The sequence below is a fragment of the Excalfactoria chinensis genome, chromosome Z (assembly GCF_039878825.1).
Source record: "Excalfactoria chinensis isolate bCotChi1 chromosome Z, bCotChi1.hap2, whole genome shotgun sequence".
Classification (NCBI taxonomy): Eukaryota; Metazoa; Chordata; class Aves; order Galliformes; family Phasianidae; genus Excalfactoria; species Excalfactoria chinensis.
In genome coordinates, this window is record NC_092857.1 from 25300091 (window position 1) to 25319966 (window position 19876).

The 19876-nt window shown below is 47.2% G+C and overlaps 1 protein-coding gene across 1 annotated transcript in view; it reads left to right on the top strand.

The window, feature by feature from the left end:
• Nucleotides 1-10939: 10939 nt before the first annotated feature.
• The window catches only part of DMRT1 (doublesex and mab-3 related transcription factor 1), a 51439-nt gene continuing 42502 nt past the window's right edge, over nucleotides 10940-19876 (top strand). The window contains exons 1-2 of the mRNA XM_072359839.1: nucleotides 10940-11206; nucleotides 13089-13269. Coding sequence (XP_072215940.1) covers nucleotides 10940-11206; nucleotides 13089-13269 — 448 coding nt within the window. The remainder of the gene's footprint in view (nucleotides 11207-13088; nucleotides 13270-19876) is intronic.

The window sequence follows — 19876 nt, forward strand, 5'->3', positions numbered from 1 at the left end:
CTGCTGACTCCTGCTGCGTTTGGCAGCTGTGACTCTGCACGCCTGTGATGAACCCAAGTGCCTGGTCAGAGTTCAGCTACCAATTGCTGTCCATTTCTGCCAGTTGCTGCACGGTTCACCTGGCTGACATCACCCAGCAGATCAGTGCCTTGCTGCTTCTTTATGAGTTCTGCTGGGCAGGAACGTGCTCCTACTGCCTGCAGAATGGCGACTGGGAGCCTCTGTAAAAGTATTTAGCAGGAAACACCACAACTACTTGTTTTCAGAGATGATTGTAGCAACTTCCAGAAGTGTGTGTGGAACAACACATGTTTCCTGACAGGTTTTTGGAGCAATGCACCAGATTCAGTGATGCTGGAAGTGGTACTGCCTTGCAAGCAGTATATGCATACATCAGTCAGTGTATCAGACAGTTCCCTGTTAGGAGCAATTCATGAATTCAGTGCCTCAAGAGCTCTGTTGGAAGTGTACTGTTTCTGCCATGATATGCACCTCTAGCTTTCCGCGTCAGAAGAAAAAGATAAGCCTGTTTCCACACACACCCACTCCCTGCTGGACTCCCATGAGTGGAGATGTATACTGGCAAGAACGGGAGCTTCCAGACAGCACCCGTTTGCACCTCTGCAGGGGCAGCGTGGCACAAGGAAGCATAATGGGCTTCATCATCCTGTGCTATTTTATCCTCCTGCTGCTTCACCCTGTGCCACTGTCCAGGTGAGTGACGTACCTTCCCTCGGCCAATTCCCACTGGGCACCATTTCCGTGCATGTTCTGTTTGGTTAGCCAACACAGCCAGCACGAGCAAAGACAAACTGCCTTTTAAATAACTCTTGCTATATAAAACTGCCCTTCAGAGACCTCTGCCGTAGAGATCTGTAAATAAAACCACCATTATACCCCTCAAGCAGAGCATTATTAAACACCTTCAGACATGAAGAGCAGAAGTCAATTGCCATGTCTTTCAGAGACAGCTACAAGCCAACTGCTGCCTGTGGTGAGCGAACTGTGATGCGCCTGTGTTGCCTTTGGGCATTTCTGGGCCCATTTCTCCAGTCCCAAGGTGTGTCGGACTTGCAGGGCAGCCACTCACAGCCCTGTAGCACTGGGGAGGTGTCAGCAGGCAGTGGATGGACCGGGAAATGGCTTCCCCACACCCCACAGTCATTCCTGCAAGCTTGCTGTGAGAATTTTGCAGACTGACCACATGTATCACTCGTGGTGGCTTAACCTGCAGGAGGTGGTTTAGCAGCAGGAGCAAGAAGCTCGTTCATGTCTTCATGCAGATTCGGGAGGGGTGTGTGCAGAGCAGCTGCGTGAAGAGGTTGGGAGAGATTAGAAACATGAGCTGATAAAAAAAACATGTGATTTGGAAATGAGAATTAGGAAAATCATCATGAAACAACTGAGGGAAAATAATGCGAGTCTGTGGGAGTGGGAGAAGGCTGGAAACCTGCGTCACGGGGAGAAACCTCTCCTGAGAGTGAGCTGAGGAAGAGCTGCTTGTGATGAGAGTAGAAATGGCCTGTGTGTGTTTCTGCACCTGGCCCTCAGCAAGATGTCCAAAGGGAGACTGATGTTTTGCTGAGAGGGGATTCCTATCTATGAGGGATGTAACACACCCCCAGAATGGGACTGCTGAAATAATATGCAGTACAGGTGACTTCCAAAGGGGCAGTAAGGCAAGAGATAGAACCAAAGGTGAGGAAGTTCCTCGGGTTAGCTCTGTAAAAAGGAGGGGTTTTCTATTGAGGTGGGTGAATTTTTAAAGCAATGATGTGAGCTTGCCACGGACCCTAGCTGTTGTTAGATGATTGCATGTTCTGGCCTTCATGTGAAAACTCGTGTTTTGTCAGAAGTGTGTCAAGAACTGCAGACCAAGCAGACACGTATATATATTTGGAGGTATGTCTGCATACCTCTAAAGATGTGCAGCCAGGAGAAACATGCTATGAGGGGAGGACCTCTGCAGATGGCAGCAGGCCAGGATCCTGGGAGCAGCCACCTCTAGCAGCAGCCACCGGACTGGGAGGGTGGGGTGTACTTCTTAGAGCTGTGCTATGCTCTCATTTATTTTCCTTCTGCCAACGAATATTCTCCTGAGATATGGAATCAAGAGCTGTGGCCCGTGTCCCAACACTGCTTTTGGAAGCAGTGAGGGGAGCTGCAAAACAGCTGCTAGCAGAAATGTAAATTCCACAGAGAGAAAGGCACGCATAACACTGTGCTAAACTGCAGTGCCCCTGCAGCTCTCCCACAGGGTCAGCATGGGAGAGGTTTGTGAGCCTGATGTTACCTGCATGGAAATCTGAGGGTGGTGTTTTCTTGCTTCTGATGCACCGGCCTGCACAACATTTGGAAGGCTGTCTACAAGACAAGTTCTAGGAACTGAAGCTTCTTTCACTTTACACAGTGACTTCCTTGAGGACACCAACAAAATCACTTGCCACGCAAGCTGGTGAAACGGACTTATTTCTGGTGCCTGAAGTGGGACACACGCACGAGCTTGTCCCCCACCATCACAAAGGTCCTGTGCAGGGCCTTTGACATGGACCTGTACCACATCTTTATTTGAAGAGAGACAGATTTGAAGGATGGACTGTTCAGTGGTTAAAGAATTGGTTGGATGATCACAGCCAGAGTGTTGTAGTTAATGGCTCTATGCCCAGGTGGAGATGGTCACATGTGGTATCTCTCAGGGATCAGTACCAGGATTGGTTTTCTTCAACACCTGTATCAGTGACATAGGCAGTGGGACTGAGTGTATCCTGAGCAAGTTTGCTGACAATACCACGATGGGGGGTGCAGCTGATACAGTAGAAGGGAGGGATACCATCCAGAGAACCTGGACTTGCTTGAAAAGTGGACACATAAGAATCTAGTGAGGTTTAACAAGGCCAAGACAGATTAAAAGAGCCAGTGCCATAACTTATAGCAGCAGATGAACAGGGCTGAAGCCTTCCTCCAACCAAATAAGTTTGTCTATAATTCTCTTGAAGAAGTCTGAAAGATTCTTCAAAGATGGTTACAAAACAGGAAAACAGGCTGCGTATCTCAGGACTGCCCAGAGAATCCTGTAGTCCACTGCTGGTGAGCATCACTGAGGAGCATAAGGACCAGCAGGATTAAACACACTGTTCCAGAACTGCACAAGCTGAGCTCAGGAACTAGATATCCTGAAGAGTTTTACTCAAAATGTAACACAGACTGCAGATTTACAAAGCAGATATGCAGCTCGCTCCCATCTCTGGCTCCTGTACCATTTTCCAGCACCGACAATTGCCAGCAAACTAATGAATCTCTCACCATGGTGCATCTGTCCTTCCCACTGTTCTGTAGCAACACGGCCGAGTGTGAGAGCTGCTCCTCCAGCTCCTGCCAGGAGGAGGCTGTGCAACCCAGCGTTTGGGCTCCTAACTGCAGTGGTGGACCACACTGTCTGCTTCTATCACTATCGCTTGCACTCATCCACCTGTGAGCAACGACTGCCTGTGCATCCTCCTCTTTCATTAGTGTTCATTGAATTGCTAAAGCGGTGCCTGTTAGAACTTAATAATGACAACAGCAATCGTTTTAGGGACCTTCTTTGAATAGTAAGTCAAGGTAAATACAAGGTATTTTTTGATACATCACTGCCCAGCTCTACAACATCTATCTTAACAAAAGTCAAGATCTGAGCTGGCAAGTTTGTTTGTTATTTGTTTGTTTGTTTTTTGTTTGTTTTAAAAAGGAGGGTAATTTTCATTTTGTTTCTAATGGTCAGTTTTGTTTGCTTTCAGTGACAGAAGGAATCTCACCAGAGCAGATAAGAGTCAATCACTGGACTTGGTTACAGCCTGTATTCTTAACCCAGCAGAGCAGAACATTACAGGGCAATGGGCTGTTGACTAAGGAACGTCCAGGCAACTGGTCTAGAATGAAGGGAGTACCAAGGACAGCAGGGTGTGTGTTGTTAGTGAATGGCTGGGCAATTTCAGAGCTGTGGCCTACCTACCTTCAGGCACCCTGAGCTCAGGGAAGTGGCCTTTCTGTATCAGAAAGGCAATTTCCATGCCTTCGTTTCTCAAAAACGGGCATCTTAAAGCACTGTGCAGCAAAGGTGCTCTTTGTTCTTAACCTTACTGTGGGCTATCTGATACAATTTAAAACTCTGATCGTATTTAAATATGTCTTGTTCAAGCAAGTGAATACTTGTGTGAACTTGGCCAGCATCACAGAGCTGGGCTTCAAATATTTTTACTCCGGCATCTGCAGGAGGTTGTTTGCATAGGGATGACAGAAAATTAGAAGGCTGGCCTAATTAGTTTCCATGCTGTGTCCCCATCACCTGACAAGGCAGCTCCGTGTCTAGACAAAGCCAACCTAATTAAAATTAATAGCCTGGCAGTTGAAATTGTTTGTAACAAATGTGTCGGCTTCCTTAGCACCTTCTAGCCAATAGAACTGGAGAAACTCAATTACTCCTAATTAGCCAACGTGCACATAAGATGTGCAGAGATCACCAACCCTGACGTGCTGACTGACATACAGCGATAGGAGTTACCTGAGGAAGTCAACTGAGTGCTGTGGTTATCTTCATCCTGATAGCACCCTGCAAGGCTGTCCATGACAGATGGGCCCACATCTCCAGGATATCCACTCTGGGGACCAGGGATGAGGACACCAAGGCTCTGTGTCAGCATTTGGGTTCTACCTCCAAAGCTCCCTGTGAAAATAAATGCACAGAAAGCTGCTGTAACCATTCATTTGCTTCTATCAAGCACAGAGATTATAGGAAATGCAAACAATCAGGCAGCCGGTAAGTTACACACACCAAAACCTGCACCTTCTGTCACCGAGGAACTCCATCAGTTTTGGGTTATTTAAGATAAAGAATGTAAAATCGGATCTTGCACAATTAAAAAAGAAAGCAGATAACAAAACGAGTGCTTTATAATTTGAAATGATCTATTTGTTCCTTTGAATACCAATGGACTTGCTCGATGAAGTGGGAATTTCACAGTATCCATTAAAAGACTGAAGACTATAAATAAAAAAGTAGCAATTAATTGTGTTGGCGATTTTAAGAGGCTGGAGCTCAGTTTGTCACACTCTGGCAGCCTATCAAACTCGGCTCCATTACAGATGTCTTAGAGCTGAATTGATGACGATACTCAAATCTAAGGGCATTCCCTGCGCTAGTCCTACCCTGATGAAAGAGCTCAAACATATAGATGGCTTATGTGATTCTATCACTCTTACAGCGAATTACAAATGTTAGAAGTGTCAGCTTAATGAGTCATGCAAGAGTCTTCAATGTTCTAAGTCACTGGATCCAATTAATTTTTAAGTGTGCTGAAAATGAGCAATGAAGACTGAAGAGCAGTCCTGTGCTTTCTCCATGTTCACTTTTTTACTGATATTTTAAAAGTTGCACCTAATAATGCTTCCAAATAGCCAATTTAACCATTTAATGATTGGCTTTAGCCATTTAATATTTGGCTGTTTGGACTGAACGGCTGAAATCCCCAAGCAGCTGACAGTACATCCTCTTCAGGCCTTACGTCAGCGATGAAATTATCCTCACTTGCACAAGGAAAACTGGAAACAGAGAACACAAGCGTTCAGTGAAAGAAATGGTAAACTTTTCTTTATCTGTTACTAGAAAAAAACTAGTCACAGATGAGACATGATGAGATATAATAAGAGTACATTCATTTTATTTGCTTCATTGTACTCGAAAACTCCCTTGTTTTTATACAGCGTGTGGCACGATGTAATGGAGTGAATTTTGTTTCTGGAGAGTTGTGCTTTTGTTCAGTACTGTGGGCCCTCACTGCTGGCCAGTCTCACAAGAGCAAAGAGGAAGGGCTTTCTGTTGTTACAGATGGGTTTTATTAGTCTTTACATAAGTAGCTTTTACTAAAACCCTGAGGTTCTGAACATCAAACTCTAGGTTCCATCAAATGCATATCTTGCCAGCAAACATGCTTTTGCTCAAACAAGTGCCTTCTGGTGGCTGCAGCTCACCTGAAGTCGCCGATGTGGAGATCTCTTTCTGCACCACCAGAACATCAGGCAAGCAGAGTGCCAATGAAACACCCACTCAGTGGTCATGTTTCCTACAGCAGCAGGTCTCTGCTCTCCTCTGCAAAGGATCCCTTGGGCACATGTCACACCTGGTCTTCCTGAGGGAGGGGATGTGAGCTGAGTGCCTTGAATTGACCTCAGCACTGCAAGCAGAGCAAGGAACAGCAGCCTTCCCGACTGATGGAATGAGACAACCCAAGACCGTGTGCCTCTCCTACCTTCTCCTAGAGAAAGCCAGCAGCACATTGAGGGTATGGGCACATGAAGGCCCCATGCCCAGTCAACATAAATGCAACATCTGACCTCCATTAGTCATGGAAAACCTGATCACTGGGTGCACAAATGAGCAACTAAGAAGTGCTGCAACTCTCAGAAGCTTATGTTGGAATGAAAGACTCGGTTTGCTTGAGTGGACTTTTAGCAAAAACGATTAGTGGACTGTCAGATTCCAGTGATACTGAGCAGTGCTGCTGGTGCTAACCCTATGTCATAGTATATAGTAGAGAAGTGTCTGAGCTGACAATGCTGGAGCTGATTTTTAACCCTTTCAAACATGGGACAATTTCAGTGCAAGGTCTGGGTTCAGATCTGTCTGTTCTGAGAAGAAATCCTCACCTCCAGGCTGTGGTGCAACCCACACTGGAGTCATAACCTGTAACAAAGGACAAATAAAGAAAGACACAAAAAATACATACACCTCCAGAAAGTATTAAAAAAAAATCTGTGCTTGTAATATTTGCAGCTTGCAGGGTTGTTTTAAGAGCCAGCAGACAAAACTTTGGGTTTAAGATAAGGAAGAATGGAAGAAGTAAAACTGCAAAAAGAAGCATGGCTTCTTTATGCCACCTACTGGATTTTTCCTGAACTATCTTTGGGATACTGAGTACAGTACGTACAGTACACTTCATTTCAGTTGTCACAGTCCTGATGGGGTCCATCCCTACAGCAGATGCTTATCTTTGCATAGGGAGCTACTGACACAGGAGGATCACTTGCATAAAAGACATGTGTGGGTTGTCACAACATGAGCACTGGAGATGGAGCAGCTGTACACTGCTTGCTCTGATGACTGACGGCTGCATAGCAGCCAGGACATCCACAGTCCTGCAGCTGCAGATGAAGGAGTCAGGAGATCTCAACTACCCCTGTGGTTTGGTCTGTAAAGTGACCTGGGGGAGTCAGAAAGATCTGCTGCAAAGAAAGGAGCAAAAACCCACTGGTTTGACCCAGTACCTGCAAACAAACACATACATACATATGATGCTTGCACTGAAAGTAATGCCTCGTATTTATTTGCATGGAAACTACAACAGATACAAAGAGCACAATAACACCATTAGATATAGCAAATTCTCAGCTACAAAACCCTATTTTGCAACATAGTCAACACCATTACCTGATTCGCACAGATGAGCTGATTGAGATACTCTTCTTTCTGTGGTATGACAGCTGTGTATGGCCAACTGGAATAGGGCTTCCACGGCACTGTCAGCACTGCTGAAATGCATTACGCACCACCTCACTGTGCTCACGTCCACTGCTTGGCCTCCATAAATGTTCAGCAACCACCAATGAATGTCAGTGGGTGCCATTTTTTCTACATGGAGGAATTCAGTTGCACCCCTTTGCTTCATCTGCATTTCTACAACAGACGCCATAGAGTCAGACTGTCCCTCTGCTGCCATTTGTCTCATGGCAACAAAAAGTAACAGGATACTGGTGGGAAGGTGCAGCCTCTACTGCCATACCACCGACATCTGCCTCTGATAACATGGGCTGGCATCGTAAAAACAGGAGGCATTACTTTTGGAGCGGCAAAAAAGTTAGAGGACACATACAAAAGTTAAAAAGGATCAGATCTAGCAGAGACCCAGGATGTACATAATCTTGGGATACAGAGAAAAACACGAGGGTCTGAAGTCCCATGAAGCGAGGTCCTGATGTCTGGAACAGAAGATGATCCTGCACTGCCCCCAGCTGCGTCCAAACACTTCTCACTGCTGCAGAGAACTGGCCGTGGGGCTGTGGTACACAAATGACCACAGCACTGTGGCACAAAGGCTGGGGTCTAAAGGAGGAACCAGGGGGAAAGCAGAGAACTGTACTCCTCTGCAGCCATGGACTGATGCGTTATTTTTTTTTCCAGCTACTTTAAACAAGAAAAGATGAACTTACTTTGCTCAGTACAGAATTCCAGAGTATGAATTACAGAAAATCATTTATTTTTCAGAACGGTGTTAGGGAGAAGCACTCTTGACTTAGCCGCAGAACATACAGGAGAAATATAATCTCCTCCCAGTTTCCTACCCATCCAGAGAAAACTTTTTGGAATCTGTTTACAGGGGAGACAAGCCCTGAATGCACTCAACCTGCTGACACTGGTGAAACCAGTGATCTCCTTTCTGTAAGCAACGCTGTCAGAATTAGGACCTTTTTAGTTTGTGTCCTCTGTACTGAGCTGCTCAGGCACGCCAAATGAAATCGTGGAGGCATAGCTGCCCCTAGAGTCAATGGCTCTGTTAGTAAATATGGCTTTTTCTAGGTGCAAAGAATCCTCAAGAGACTTGAAACAGCAGCAGACAGATCACTGCAAACAGATGACATTTTGTACTTGAGAGACTTGTGCAAAAACATTGAAGGACAGACAGTAAGAAGGTTCTTCTTCCAAGTTTTCATCACAAACAATTCTTAAAGGTCCTTATTTCCAAAGGCGTCAGCAAACAACAGTGATGCTAAGTCACTGACATCACTGCTAGCATCAAATTAGAAGCACCCAGATGCACTGAACAAGTGTATCTGATTTCCTGAAGGTTTGCACTGTTCAGGTCTGTATTACAGCTGTTGGTAGTGACAACCATCCCTCCTTCCCACATGAATCCACGGACAGCCAGCCCAGTGATGTGTTGACATCCTCATCAAACGCTCATGAAAACCAACAACAAACCAGAGACAAACAACATTACAAGCTAAAACCATCCTCAAAGCGTGTCATGAGCAAACTAAAACAAAGGCATCCATAGCTGGAGGCTTGGCTGTGCCCTTGTACTCAGCAGGCACCTGTCTATCTCGGTGGCATTCACCCAGAAAACTAAATACTGGGGTTAGAACTAATTAATACCTAGCTCCTCACCAATAGGTCTCATGACATCGTGGATAACGGGGCTCTGTGGTGCAGTCCTGAAAAGCAGGACTATGAAATACACACACGAAATACAGATGAAATTGTGCTCTGGTGGGAACTGTTGCATTACTCACATCTTGTGATTTTTTATTTTTTTTTTTCAGCTGCCTCGCTTAGTTCCTAAGTGACAAACACCACCTGTATGCAGTCAGTGGCTGCTATCACTGCCTGTCTCGGCCCATTCCACGCACCACGTTTCTTCTCTCTTTTTTCACTCCTTCCAGTTTTTCTCTTCCTCCTCCCGTCATTTCTGCTGTCCTTTTCCTTCTCCTCCTACCTTTACACACTCTGATTTTCGTTGTTGTTGTTTTGTTTGCCTCGCTTCCTTTTCCCGACGACTTAGCCTCCTTTTCCAATCTCCTTTTGCATTCAGGACGATTTGCATCTGAGCGGCCGCGCGGCACCTGCCGGGGCTTACCCAGTCACAAAAGAACTTCACAACCTGGAGATTCCCTTTCAGGGCTGACTTGCAGCCAACAACTTCGGAACCCGATCAGTGCCCCTAGGAGATGCCAAAGGCTTCATTCAGGGACGGATTTCACTTTCAGCCTACGAAGCTAAGGGCGCCCGCCTGCATCGTTCATAGCTTAAACGTTATCGGTGAGATGCGCCGTTCACCGTGCAGCAGAACGGCGCGACTCCCGTTCCGGCTGTGGTCGCAGCACCGCGCTGCGGGGTGAGGCTGCGCTCAGACGGGGCACGTCAGTTTGAGGAGGGCAATGCCACGCGCATCTGTGCCATCAGATTAATGTTTCGTACTGCAAAGCACCCGGCCGCAAGGCTCCCCCCGGAGGGGCTCGGTGCTGGCGGCTGGCGGTCTGCGGGCTCAGCCCGTGCAGGGCTAGCGGGAGAGGGCTGCTGGGAGCGGAGGGGGAAGCTCTCCTTGGCTTCTTCCAGCAGAAATAAATTTCTACCTACTGTAACTTATTACCATCCGATATGCTGAGTCATGAAGCTGGGTTATAGAAATCTTTATGCAATCTTTATAAATCAGCCCCGCGTAATCTCAGGCGCTTTCTGCTTCATCTCTGTCGAGTCACTCCTGTGACAGTTGTCATTCATCTTAGATGGAGATGTAATTTAATAGTTTCATTTCACCGTGCAGATAGCGTCATCTAAAGTTGAGCCCGGAAAGATTTAAAGGTGTAACAGAGGAAATATTAATACTGTAAATAATATCAGCAGAGCCGCCCGGGGCTGTAAATCACGTCGCGCCGGGCTGAGCGGGAGCCGACGGAAAAGAGAAATGCCTCTTCCCCGACTCCCTGCAGCGCCGCTTCGGCCGCCCGAAGCCGTTACCGAGCGGGCGGGCCGGCTCTCCGCGCTCCCCTGCGGCCCACGGAAGCACTGCCCCACGTGTGCCGGACCCCGCGCGGGCGGCGGGGCGCGAAGCGGGGCCTTGGAACGCCGCTGGCGGGGACCGCCGATGGTTCCGCCGTGCTCCGCGGCGGGGCCGCGCGGGACACCCCGACGGCGCGGCCGGGCCGGACGAGGAGGGCGGGCACGGCGACCCGCTCCGGCGCCCGGCCCGCGGGGGACGAGGGATGGCGGCCGGCGGCCCGGGGGCGGGGGGCGGCGGGAGGGGCGAGGCCGGGCTGCGGCCTCCCGCCAAAACGAGGGGGGTGGCGGGACGGGGCGCGACGGGACGGGGCCGGGTCGGGCAGAGCCGCGCCGAAGCCTCGCCGGGCCGCCATGCCCGGTGACTCCCCGGCCGTCAGCAAACCCCCGGACGGCGCCGGGCCGGGGGACAAGGCGGGCGGACTCGGTAAGGCGGCGTCCCAAATGGCGGCCGCCCCGGCGGCGGGCAAGAAGCTGCCTCGTCTGCCCAAGTGTGCCCGCTGCCGCAACCACGGCTACTCCTCGCCGCTGAAGGGGCACAAGCGGTTCTGCATGTGGCGGGACTGCCAGTGCAAGAAGTGCAGCCTGATCGCCGAGCGGCAGCGGGTGATGGCCGCGCAGGTGAGACGCGGGGCGGCGGAGCGGTGCCCGCATCGACCGCAGCTCCACGCCGCGCGGCGGGGCGAGCGGGGACGGGGCCGGCCGGTGAGCGAGCTGCCCGCAGAGCCGGGGCCGGCCGGGCCGGGGAGCGAGCCGCTGCCCTTCCCGACGGGAGCAGGAGCTCGGGCAGCGTCCGCTGTTAATTAATTTGCGCGCAGAAATGCGGGGTTTCCTCGACGCTGAAGCAGGCGGCTTCATCTCTGCGCTCAGAGTGGCAGCGGAGCGCACCTGGCAGTGCTTCTGACCGTGCTGCTGCTATAAAAGCCGCTGGAACTAAAGCGCGCTTGTGCCTTTTCAATAAGTGAATCTGTTCGAGAGCTTCTAATTAGCATCACATTGGGCTTTCCGTCCTCTTAGACAACTTGCTTTTAGCTAGGCAATAGCCTGCTCAGCCAGTTATTAGCAGCTCTTTTCTACTTGCAGCTTTTGCGTTCAGTACATCCATTTCTTTTCTGAGCCTGTGTGGCTTTAATTGAGCTCATTTCTAAAAAGACAGTTGTGTTGTTTTTTTTTAAAACAGCGTTTTCCAAACTCCCCTCTTGTTGCGTGCAGAGGCTCAGTGCTTAGCCAGGTACGCCTAAACCTAAAGGGCAGACCCACGGTGCTCAGCAGCAGAGCAGGCTGCGTCCCGTCCTGCGCAGGGCTGTTCATCAGACAGTCGCAGCGCAGTCACAGGGCTGGCACACCACGCAGGTGACAACTGTGTTGTTGCTCGCTACCTAGCTGGGAGGTGGCACTGAGGCCCTCCCTCCCTCGCTGAGCCGTATTGAAGCGGGAGCCACATTGCCTGTACCCCTTCTGATGCATCCCTGCAGCAGTCCTTCCGCACCAGAGGAATGCTGTGGGTCAGTGCTGTCGACTTGTGGGGTCAGCGCAAGGAGTGGGGTTGAGTCCTGCAGTGCGTGCACACCTACACTGCCTGCTCAGAAAAGTGTTTCACCAGCTGTCCCTAATTTCTCTTTGGTGGTACACCATGTCTGTGTTAGAACAGCGTTGCTGTTGAGGATGGCCAGGTGGTAGAGAGGACTCCTGGGGAATCATCCAGGAGAACTTATGGAAGAAGAGCCCACGACTGCAGTCTGCAGCCTGGGGCAGATCCCCTGGGATTCGGGTGCAGATGGAAGCCAGCAGCCGTGAGGCAAGGTGTAGGGAGGTGGCTGTAGGCAGGCTGTCTGGCATTGTGCTGGAGCTTGGCATGGGCAGAGCCATGCTGGACTGCCTTGCTGCCCAGAGGTCTGCTGGGGAGCCCTCAGTGCCTATTGAGCATGGCACATACAGAGCAGCAGAGGCAGGAAGGAGGCAGAGAGCCATCTTGCAGTGTCCCAGTGAAATCCAACACACAGCACACAGCAGCAGCAGTTCCTGCTTCTTCCCCAACACTGCTGTTGTTCCACAGCCTGTTTAGCACCCGCAAGGTCTAAAGGGTGCATGGTTTCCAGCGGGGAGCTGCAAGGCAGCCCAGCAGACTTGGGAGGAGCACCAGGTTGCATGGATAAGCCCTTGTGCTTTACTGCCTTACAGTAAAGCAGACCAATTTCTTGTCGCTGGGAGCTGTTTGTCAGCAGAGTGATGCTTTTGACAGTATGCTCTAACCAAGAGCAGCTATACCATCAGCTTTACTATATGTGTGGCTCCAAAATTTCATGGGTTCGTTCACATGTGTTTGCATGGAAAAGGGGTTTTAAATAGCTTTGCAATCTCACTTTTATCTTCCTGTACCCACTGGCTGGGTTGTGATGTCAGCAGTGTAAAGTACAGAGAAGAAAACCCTGCCTTGGGTTTGAGTCCTGCTTTGCTGCCATTATGCACTGCTTGAGCTGTACGTCTGCTTTCTCATCCCCAGGTTGCGCTGAGGAGGCAGCAAGCCCAGGAAGAGGAGCTGGGGATCAGTCACCCTGTGCCCCTGCCCAGCGCACCAGAGCCAGTTGTCAAGAAGAGTAGCAGCAGCAGCTCCTGTCTCCTGCAGGACAGCAGCAGCCCTGCGCACTCCGCAAGCACAGCAGCAGCAGCGAGCAGTGCACCAGGTCAGTGCTGGTGAGGGGCCCACCGCTCCTTGCTGCCCAGGCAGCACTGCTGCTCCATTTGCTGCCTGCAGCCACGGGGCTGTGCTCCCCTCTCCAGCAGCTGCATCATGCTGCTGGTGCAGCTAGCGAGGGGGAGGAAACCGGTCCACTGTGTTTCATTTTCACTTGAAAAATAAAATTAGCTCGGGGTAGACCAGCACTGCATTGAATTTCATGGGTTGTGGCCTGCAAGTAATGATTCACTAGGAGTTTTTCTCCTTTCTCCCCAGACACATTTCTTTCTGTGTTTCTGCCAGTCCTGGCAGCTGCTCGTTCACTGGCTGCTTGTCTGCACAGCTGGAGAGTTCCAGTGTAGTGCAGGAGCCGTGCAAGTGTGCTGCCATCAGGTGTGGGTGGTGCCGTGCAGCCAGGTGCAGCGAGCCACGATAGGATGGTGGCAGTCTTTCCACCCTACTGCACCTCTTTGGCTGCCCAGGGAGGTGGTGGTGTTACCATCGCTGGAGGTGTTCAAGAACCATGTAGATGTGGCATTGAAGGACATCAGTGGCATGGTGAGGAGTGGTTGGTGTTGGGCTAGGTGCTCCTAGAGGCCTTTTCCTACTTAATGACTTTGTGATAGGCAGAAAAGGAAAAAAAAAACAACCACAAAGAAAAACAAAATGTAATTCATTTTTAATGATCTGTGCGATGTTAATGATACAGGTTAATATTCTTTTGAGCTAAAGAGGTGTTTCTGAAGGGGACAGTGCCTTGCATTAAGTGACAGTAGCACAACAACTGAATGTGTGTCCTGCTCCACAGGCCATTTCAGGCCATGCGGAGAAATTTATTTGGGAAGCTTTTGGAAGAACTGTTTGTTAAACCAGTAAGTACTTACTCTGAAAGGACAATCAGTGAAATTGTCCTGTTTTCAACAATGTTTACATAAGCTTTGATCCTAATGTTTTTAAAGCATCAGTAGAGGTATCTGTTTGCCCTGCTGTACTATTTTTATTAAATTCAATTAAGCTCAAGGCAATCACGTGCTCGGATAGAGACCGAAAATGTGAAAATGGCTAATTTTAAGTTCATTTTAATTATTATTTTGAGAGAAGGGATGAAAATAATTTTAAGTGGTTTACGGTCATCAGTTTCTTAAAATGGATTTTCCTTAGCAACTGAAATACTCAGTTCTTCAGTGAGGAATGCTGCTTATATCTGCAAAGTATGGTATGTTTTTCTTTCAGTCAGTCGTTCTGGCACATGGTTTTTGTGGCATGTAAAGGTCTTCTGAGGTTGATAAGAAACCACAGGGTTTGGTGTGACATGGGACTCTGGTTACAAGTACTGGGCTGTTTCACGACCAGCTGCTTCATGCAGGTGTTGAAGAAATGTGTAGATGTGATGCTTAGGAACGTGATTCAATGTGCATGGTAGGGATGGGTTGACTACTGGATTTAGATGGTCCAAGAAGTCTTTTCCAACCGTAATGATTCTGTTATTCTGTTGTTCTTTTATTGCTGTTCTGTCATTTTACTGGTACCCTATGGGCAGGCAAAGTGAGAGACCCAGTCTTTAGCAGAGAATGGAGGAAGGACAGTGGGAATTATTTGGATATTTGGAATTAAATTGACACAGCACCAAAGAAATGAGAGGTGGCTCACTCACAGCAGGTCCCACTCATGTCAGAGCATGTCTCGGAGTGCCTCAGTTTGGTAGGCTGAGGTCTGGATTTTGTGAGAACTGACAGTAATTAACGTAGGCAGACTCCAACTTTTCTTTGCAATGGAAGCCAGCAGCTCTCTGCCAGCCCTGGAGAAGTCCGGGTCTCCTGGGAGAGCTGCAGTCCCTGTATGACACGCGTTAGAGATCATTTTGACAGAGGTAATTCTGTTCCTTGGGTAAGTTTTCGACTTCACAAGAGTCGTTTGTCTTTTGAAGTCCACCATGCAGAGCACTGTTTGCCGCTGGAGGAGTAATGTGTGAAGGAGTCACACAAATCAGACAGTGCCAGGCAGAGAGTCTTTCCTCACTGTATCCATTTTATCAGCAAATCAGAAATATTGCAGCACCTGCAGAGGCCAGAGACTGTTTTTCAGATGCCTTTGTGACATGCTGTTTTTGAAGGGGAGAAAAATGAATTATTATAGTTGTAACATAGGGGTTTGCCAGTTTTCCTTCTTAGGCTCAGCAGCTGTGTTTGCTTTGGAGGGGGACATGTGTTACCCAGGAGAAATAACATCCATCTGGGCATCTGTAGGGTGTTGAAAAGGGGTGGGCAGGCTTTAGCAGAACGTCTTGAAAATATATTTTGCATTTTCTGTGTGTTTTCTCTAAAAGAATTACAGCTAGTTTGAAAACAAAGGCTATTTAATCATACAGGGCAACAAGTTGGGATTGCAGGGCATCTAAAGCAATTGTCCTTCTCTAGGGCAGCCATATCTAGCAAATCTGTGAAACCTAAGGAAAAGGTGGCAGAGAAGTATTTAAAATGTACCCTCAAGACGTCTCAGTGCAGCGTTTTTAAGCCTGGATCCTTCTAGTTACGTGTCAGTTTGGTTTTCCATCTCTGCAGTTTTAATACTTAGAGATTGCTGGAAGAAAGGAGCCCAGTTTAGAAGCATCCAGTATAAGCAGAATTACTGCATGCTCCTACATACCTGTACTGTATGCTCCTACATACCTGCTCCTTCTTCTGTGTTCCACAGGGGTCTGTTTGCTGTTGGCTTTGCTGTTAATAACAGCATTGTTTACATGCCTTTGTACTGTCGCTGGCTGACAAGTTTAAGGTATTGTCAGCAAATACAAGTAATAACCCTGCACTTGTTATTTCCCTTTGTTACATTTACTATGCATGATAGAAACAAAATAGTGCTCTTCTTAGCTTGCTGTCTGTAGATTTTCCCTTCATGTTGAAACTCTTTGAGGGATGGATGGGTTTTCATCTTGATAATTTGTCTTCTTTTCCTTTGCTTTTCTGTTACCTTTTCAGCATGATTGCACCTAATTGGATATTCTGTTTTTCGTTGACCTTTTCTGTGATTCTTGTGATTTCAAACATTGCTGCTACAGGTTTGAAGTCATTGTTTTGCTGCATTTAGCAATAGGATGGAAAAGAATAAGCTATTCTAATTGAAAGACATAATGGCCTGATTTAAAAAATGCATATTTTTTAAAGAAAATCCTTTTAAGTCTTTGTAGTATAGCACATCTGCAGTCAGAATCTCAGTTTTGTCAAGTAAGTCTCATTCTGGTCAACAGATGAGCAAGATGAGGAAGGCTCTGTGAACGTTTCAAGTAGTAGAACAGACTACCCAGGGAGGTTGTGGGGTCTCCACCTTGGAGGGACTCAAAACTCAAGGGAATGATCCAACTGTGAAGGCAGCTCCCGGGGTCCTTTCCAAGCTAAGTTATTCTATGAATCTTCAAAGTCATAGAATCATAGAATTACCCAGGTTGGAAAAGACCTTGAAGATCATCAAGTCCAACCGCAGCCTAACCAGTACCCTAACTCTAAAAACCCTCCGCTAAATCATATCCCTGAGTACCACATTCAAACGGCAAATGCCTACGTTTATTTTGTTAATGACAGTAACTCAATTGAAAGATGATAGCTGCTTTGCCTAGCGTAGTGGCTGCAGGTCTTGGTGAGTCTGCAGTGATCAGTGTGCCATCACCCTATGCTCTCCTTTTGTCATTGCTTCCTCACTGCTTTCCAGTTATCATTTTCTTCCCTTGTTTGTGCTGCCAGTACTTCATCAGTTTCATTTGCTGTCTGCCCTTTGGTTCTGCTGACTCTCCTTCAATACTGGGAGCCATGAAACCCCATCTGTTGCTTCCTGGTATTTTTACCTAGCTTCTCCCATAGACAACAAACGTCTGTTCAAATGAAAGATCAGGACTGAGCACGATATGTCTCTAGTTAGATTGTTAACAGCTGGAATGTTTCACCCTTTCTTTCCTTGTGGTTGGACTTCATGATCTTGAAGGTATTTTCCAACCTAAATAGTGTTAATCTAACACACACACATGCACACACCAAAATCTTTTACCTGTGATCAGCGCCTTTTTTATCCATATCCACCTGCTTTTTCTCCAGTTTATTTTGTTAAGATGATGGTTAAAATGAGAGAAAAAGAATAATGTTTGTTTGGGACTCATATAAGAGTTCATGCATGTTAGCAGTTTTGCGGTCACCTTAGCACAGACCGGGCTTCGTGTTGGGAAGCAGTTCCCAGAGATTGGTTTCTGCCTGCAAGGTGTTTTCCCAGTTCTGTAAATCCCAGGCTGGAAACCTCTGAAGACCTTCTGCAGTTTGGGGTGAAGCTTTCCCCTAACAGGTTGTTTTCATTTCTGACTGATGTCATTTTGTAATGAACTCAGCAGTGCACATGGCTGTGATATGTTCTGTTTCTACGGAAATCACAGGCATTCTGCTCAGAGTTCTTCGAAAAGGCATTGCTTGTTAAGTAGGTTGTGTCTGCCTCTCTCCACTGACTGTTTAGCCATACTTGGGAACACCACGGAAGAGTTTTGAGCATCTCATTATAAAAGGACATAGATAAATCTGAAAGGATAGAGGGAAGGGTGACAGAAATGATGTATGGCTCGTAGAAAAGGAGACTAAGGGTGGATATAACAGTCTATAAATATTTGAGAGGTAATAATACGGAGGAGGGGGAGGGATTATTTACAGTGCTTGAGACAGCATAACAAGGAGCAACGGCTTGAAACTAAAAAAGACAAAATTAAATTAGACAGTAGACACTTTTTCTCCTAACTAGAAGTGCAATTAGCAATGGAGTGACCTGCATAAGGACAAGGAGTTAAGTGAAGCATAATCATGAGGGGTGTTTAAGAGAGTGTTAGCCTGAGTTCTCAAGTGATTAATATGAAGGTAAATTCTGATCAACGTGCAGGTTAAGCTAGATGACGGAAATCTCCTGCAGCTTTGAAATTTCCTGCTTGATGCATTGCCTGTGGACATTGTTAGACTGTGTTAAATAAATCATAGTGTTGCAGGGTTCTGCATCCCTGATTAGTTGTTTCCAGTTAATTCTCCAGTTAATTCTTACTGAGGTTGCAGTTTCTCATTTCAAGTAATATTCTTCACTGTCTTTGCAGCTTCCCATGTGTGTAGGTGCCTGTGTTTCTCTAACTTCTGAAGTGTCACAAGTGCTTAATTGAACAAAGCACGGACGGCTTGTGTGCTGCATTTCTTGTGTATCAGTGAAAGAGATGAAGCAAGTGGTGATTTTCAGAGATGAGTCGCTAAAAGAGGATGATTTATTTTTCCCTTCAGCTTTTACTGTGTCCGAAGTTTCTGTGGATGTCTTAAGTAGCAGCATGAAAAGATTTTGAGAACTCCAGAAACAGTTGTATTTTCTTGTGCAGGAGGTATCAAAGGGCTCATCTGAGGCTTTCTGCCCCAGGGTCAGGGTCTGTGAGTCTTCTGCAGGAGGGAGCAAAGGAGGCTGGAGCCCAGATGCTGCCCCATAGGCCTGCTTGCGCTGGGAGCAGAGCTTCTGTGGCAGGCCTTTGGCTGGAGGAGTAGAAGCAGAAGCCTGTAGGCAGCTTGGAAAGTGCTTCCATCCTTCTTCCACATTTCAGGAGAGCTCTTTACCCCAGAGAAGTGGAAATTGAAGGTTTTGATTTTTACTTTCCCAGATGAGGCTAAGGTTTCCAGATATGGCTACTAGCTACAGCTAGACCCTGTGTTTGTGGCAGCTGCCTGTGCTGAACTGACATTAGTAGCAGCTGTATGAATTGTCCAAAGAGCAGGCTTCTCCTCCTGCAGAAGGCAAGGGAGTTGGTTGGAAGCCCTTGTTCTTTGTGCTTTGGATGTTCTCCCATCATAATACTGATATTTGCATACGCGCATTCACGTTTAGAGAATTATCTGTGTTGGCTTGTGGTTTCCTTTTGTCATTACACGCACCAAGATAAAGACTGAAGCAGGAGTGGTACTGATATTTTCTATCCATGGGCACATAATTATGCTATCTGCAGCTAAGCTCTTGTTCCTTTCTGTGTCCTTGAAACAGTTATTAGGGCTTATCTGAATGTGTGGGGCTTTCTTGTTTTGAGAAGAGATAGAAGCAGGGAGTGAAGGCATGCTGCACGCTTCCTTGACTAAGGATTGGTGTGATTCCTTTCTTTTTTCTCATGCTTTCTAGTACCTTAAAGACTGCATTCTTTTGCTTTATTTATAAACTTGCTTCTATATTTACATTAGTGCCTCATGTTCCATTTTCAGTAGATTTATTGTTTTATGACCTGGTGACTAAAAATGCAGTTTCAAAGATTTCATAACCTCTGAATTTTGCTAAACTTTCTCCTGTGTTTTAGTATCTGCTGGCCTTAGTCACTATTGTGAATAGTTGAGTTATATAAGTACAAACAAACATTGTTCTTGCACCTGTCTGCTTTGTTTTCTTGAAGAGCTTGTGAATGGTCACTTAAGTACTGAGCTTCTTCTCCTGTGAAATGAGGGTAGAAGCAGAAATATTTTGTTTGGGGTTTTTTTTTGTTTGTTTTTTTGTTTGTTTGTTTGTTTGCTTGTTTTAATCCTGCCTCTAGTTTCTGTTCATACTACTTGTGTTGCTTATAGCTTAGCTGTAACCATTTG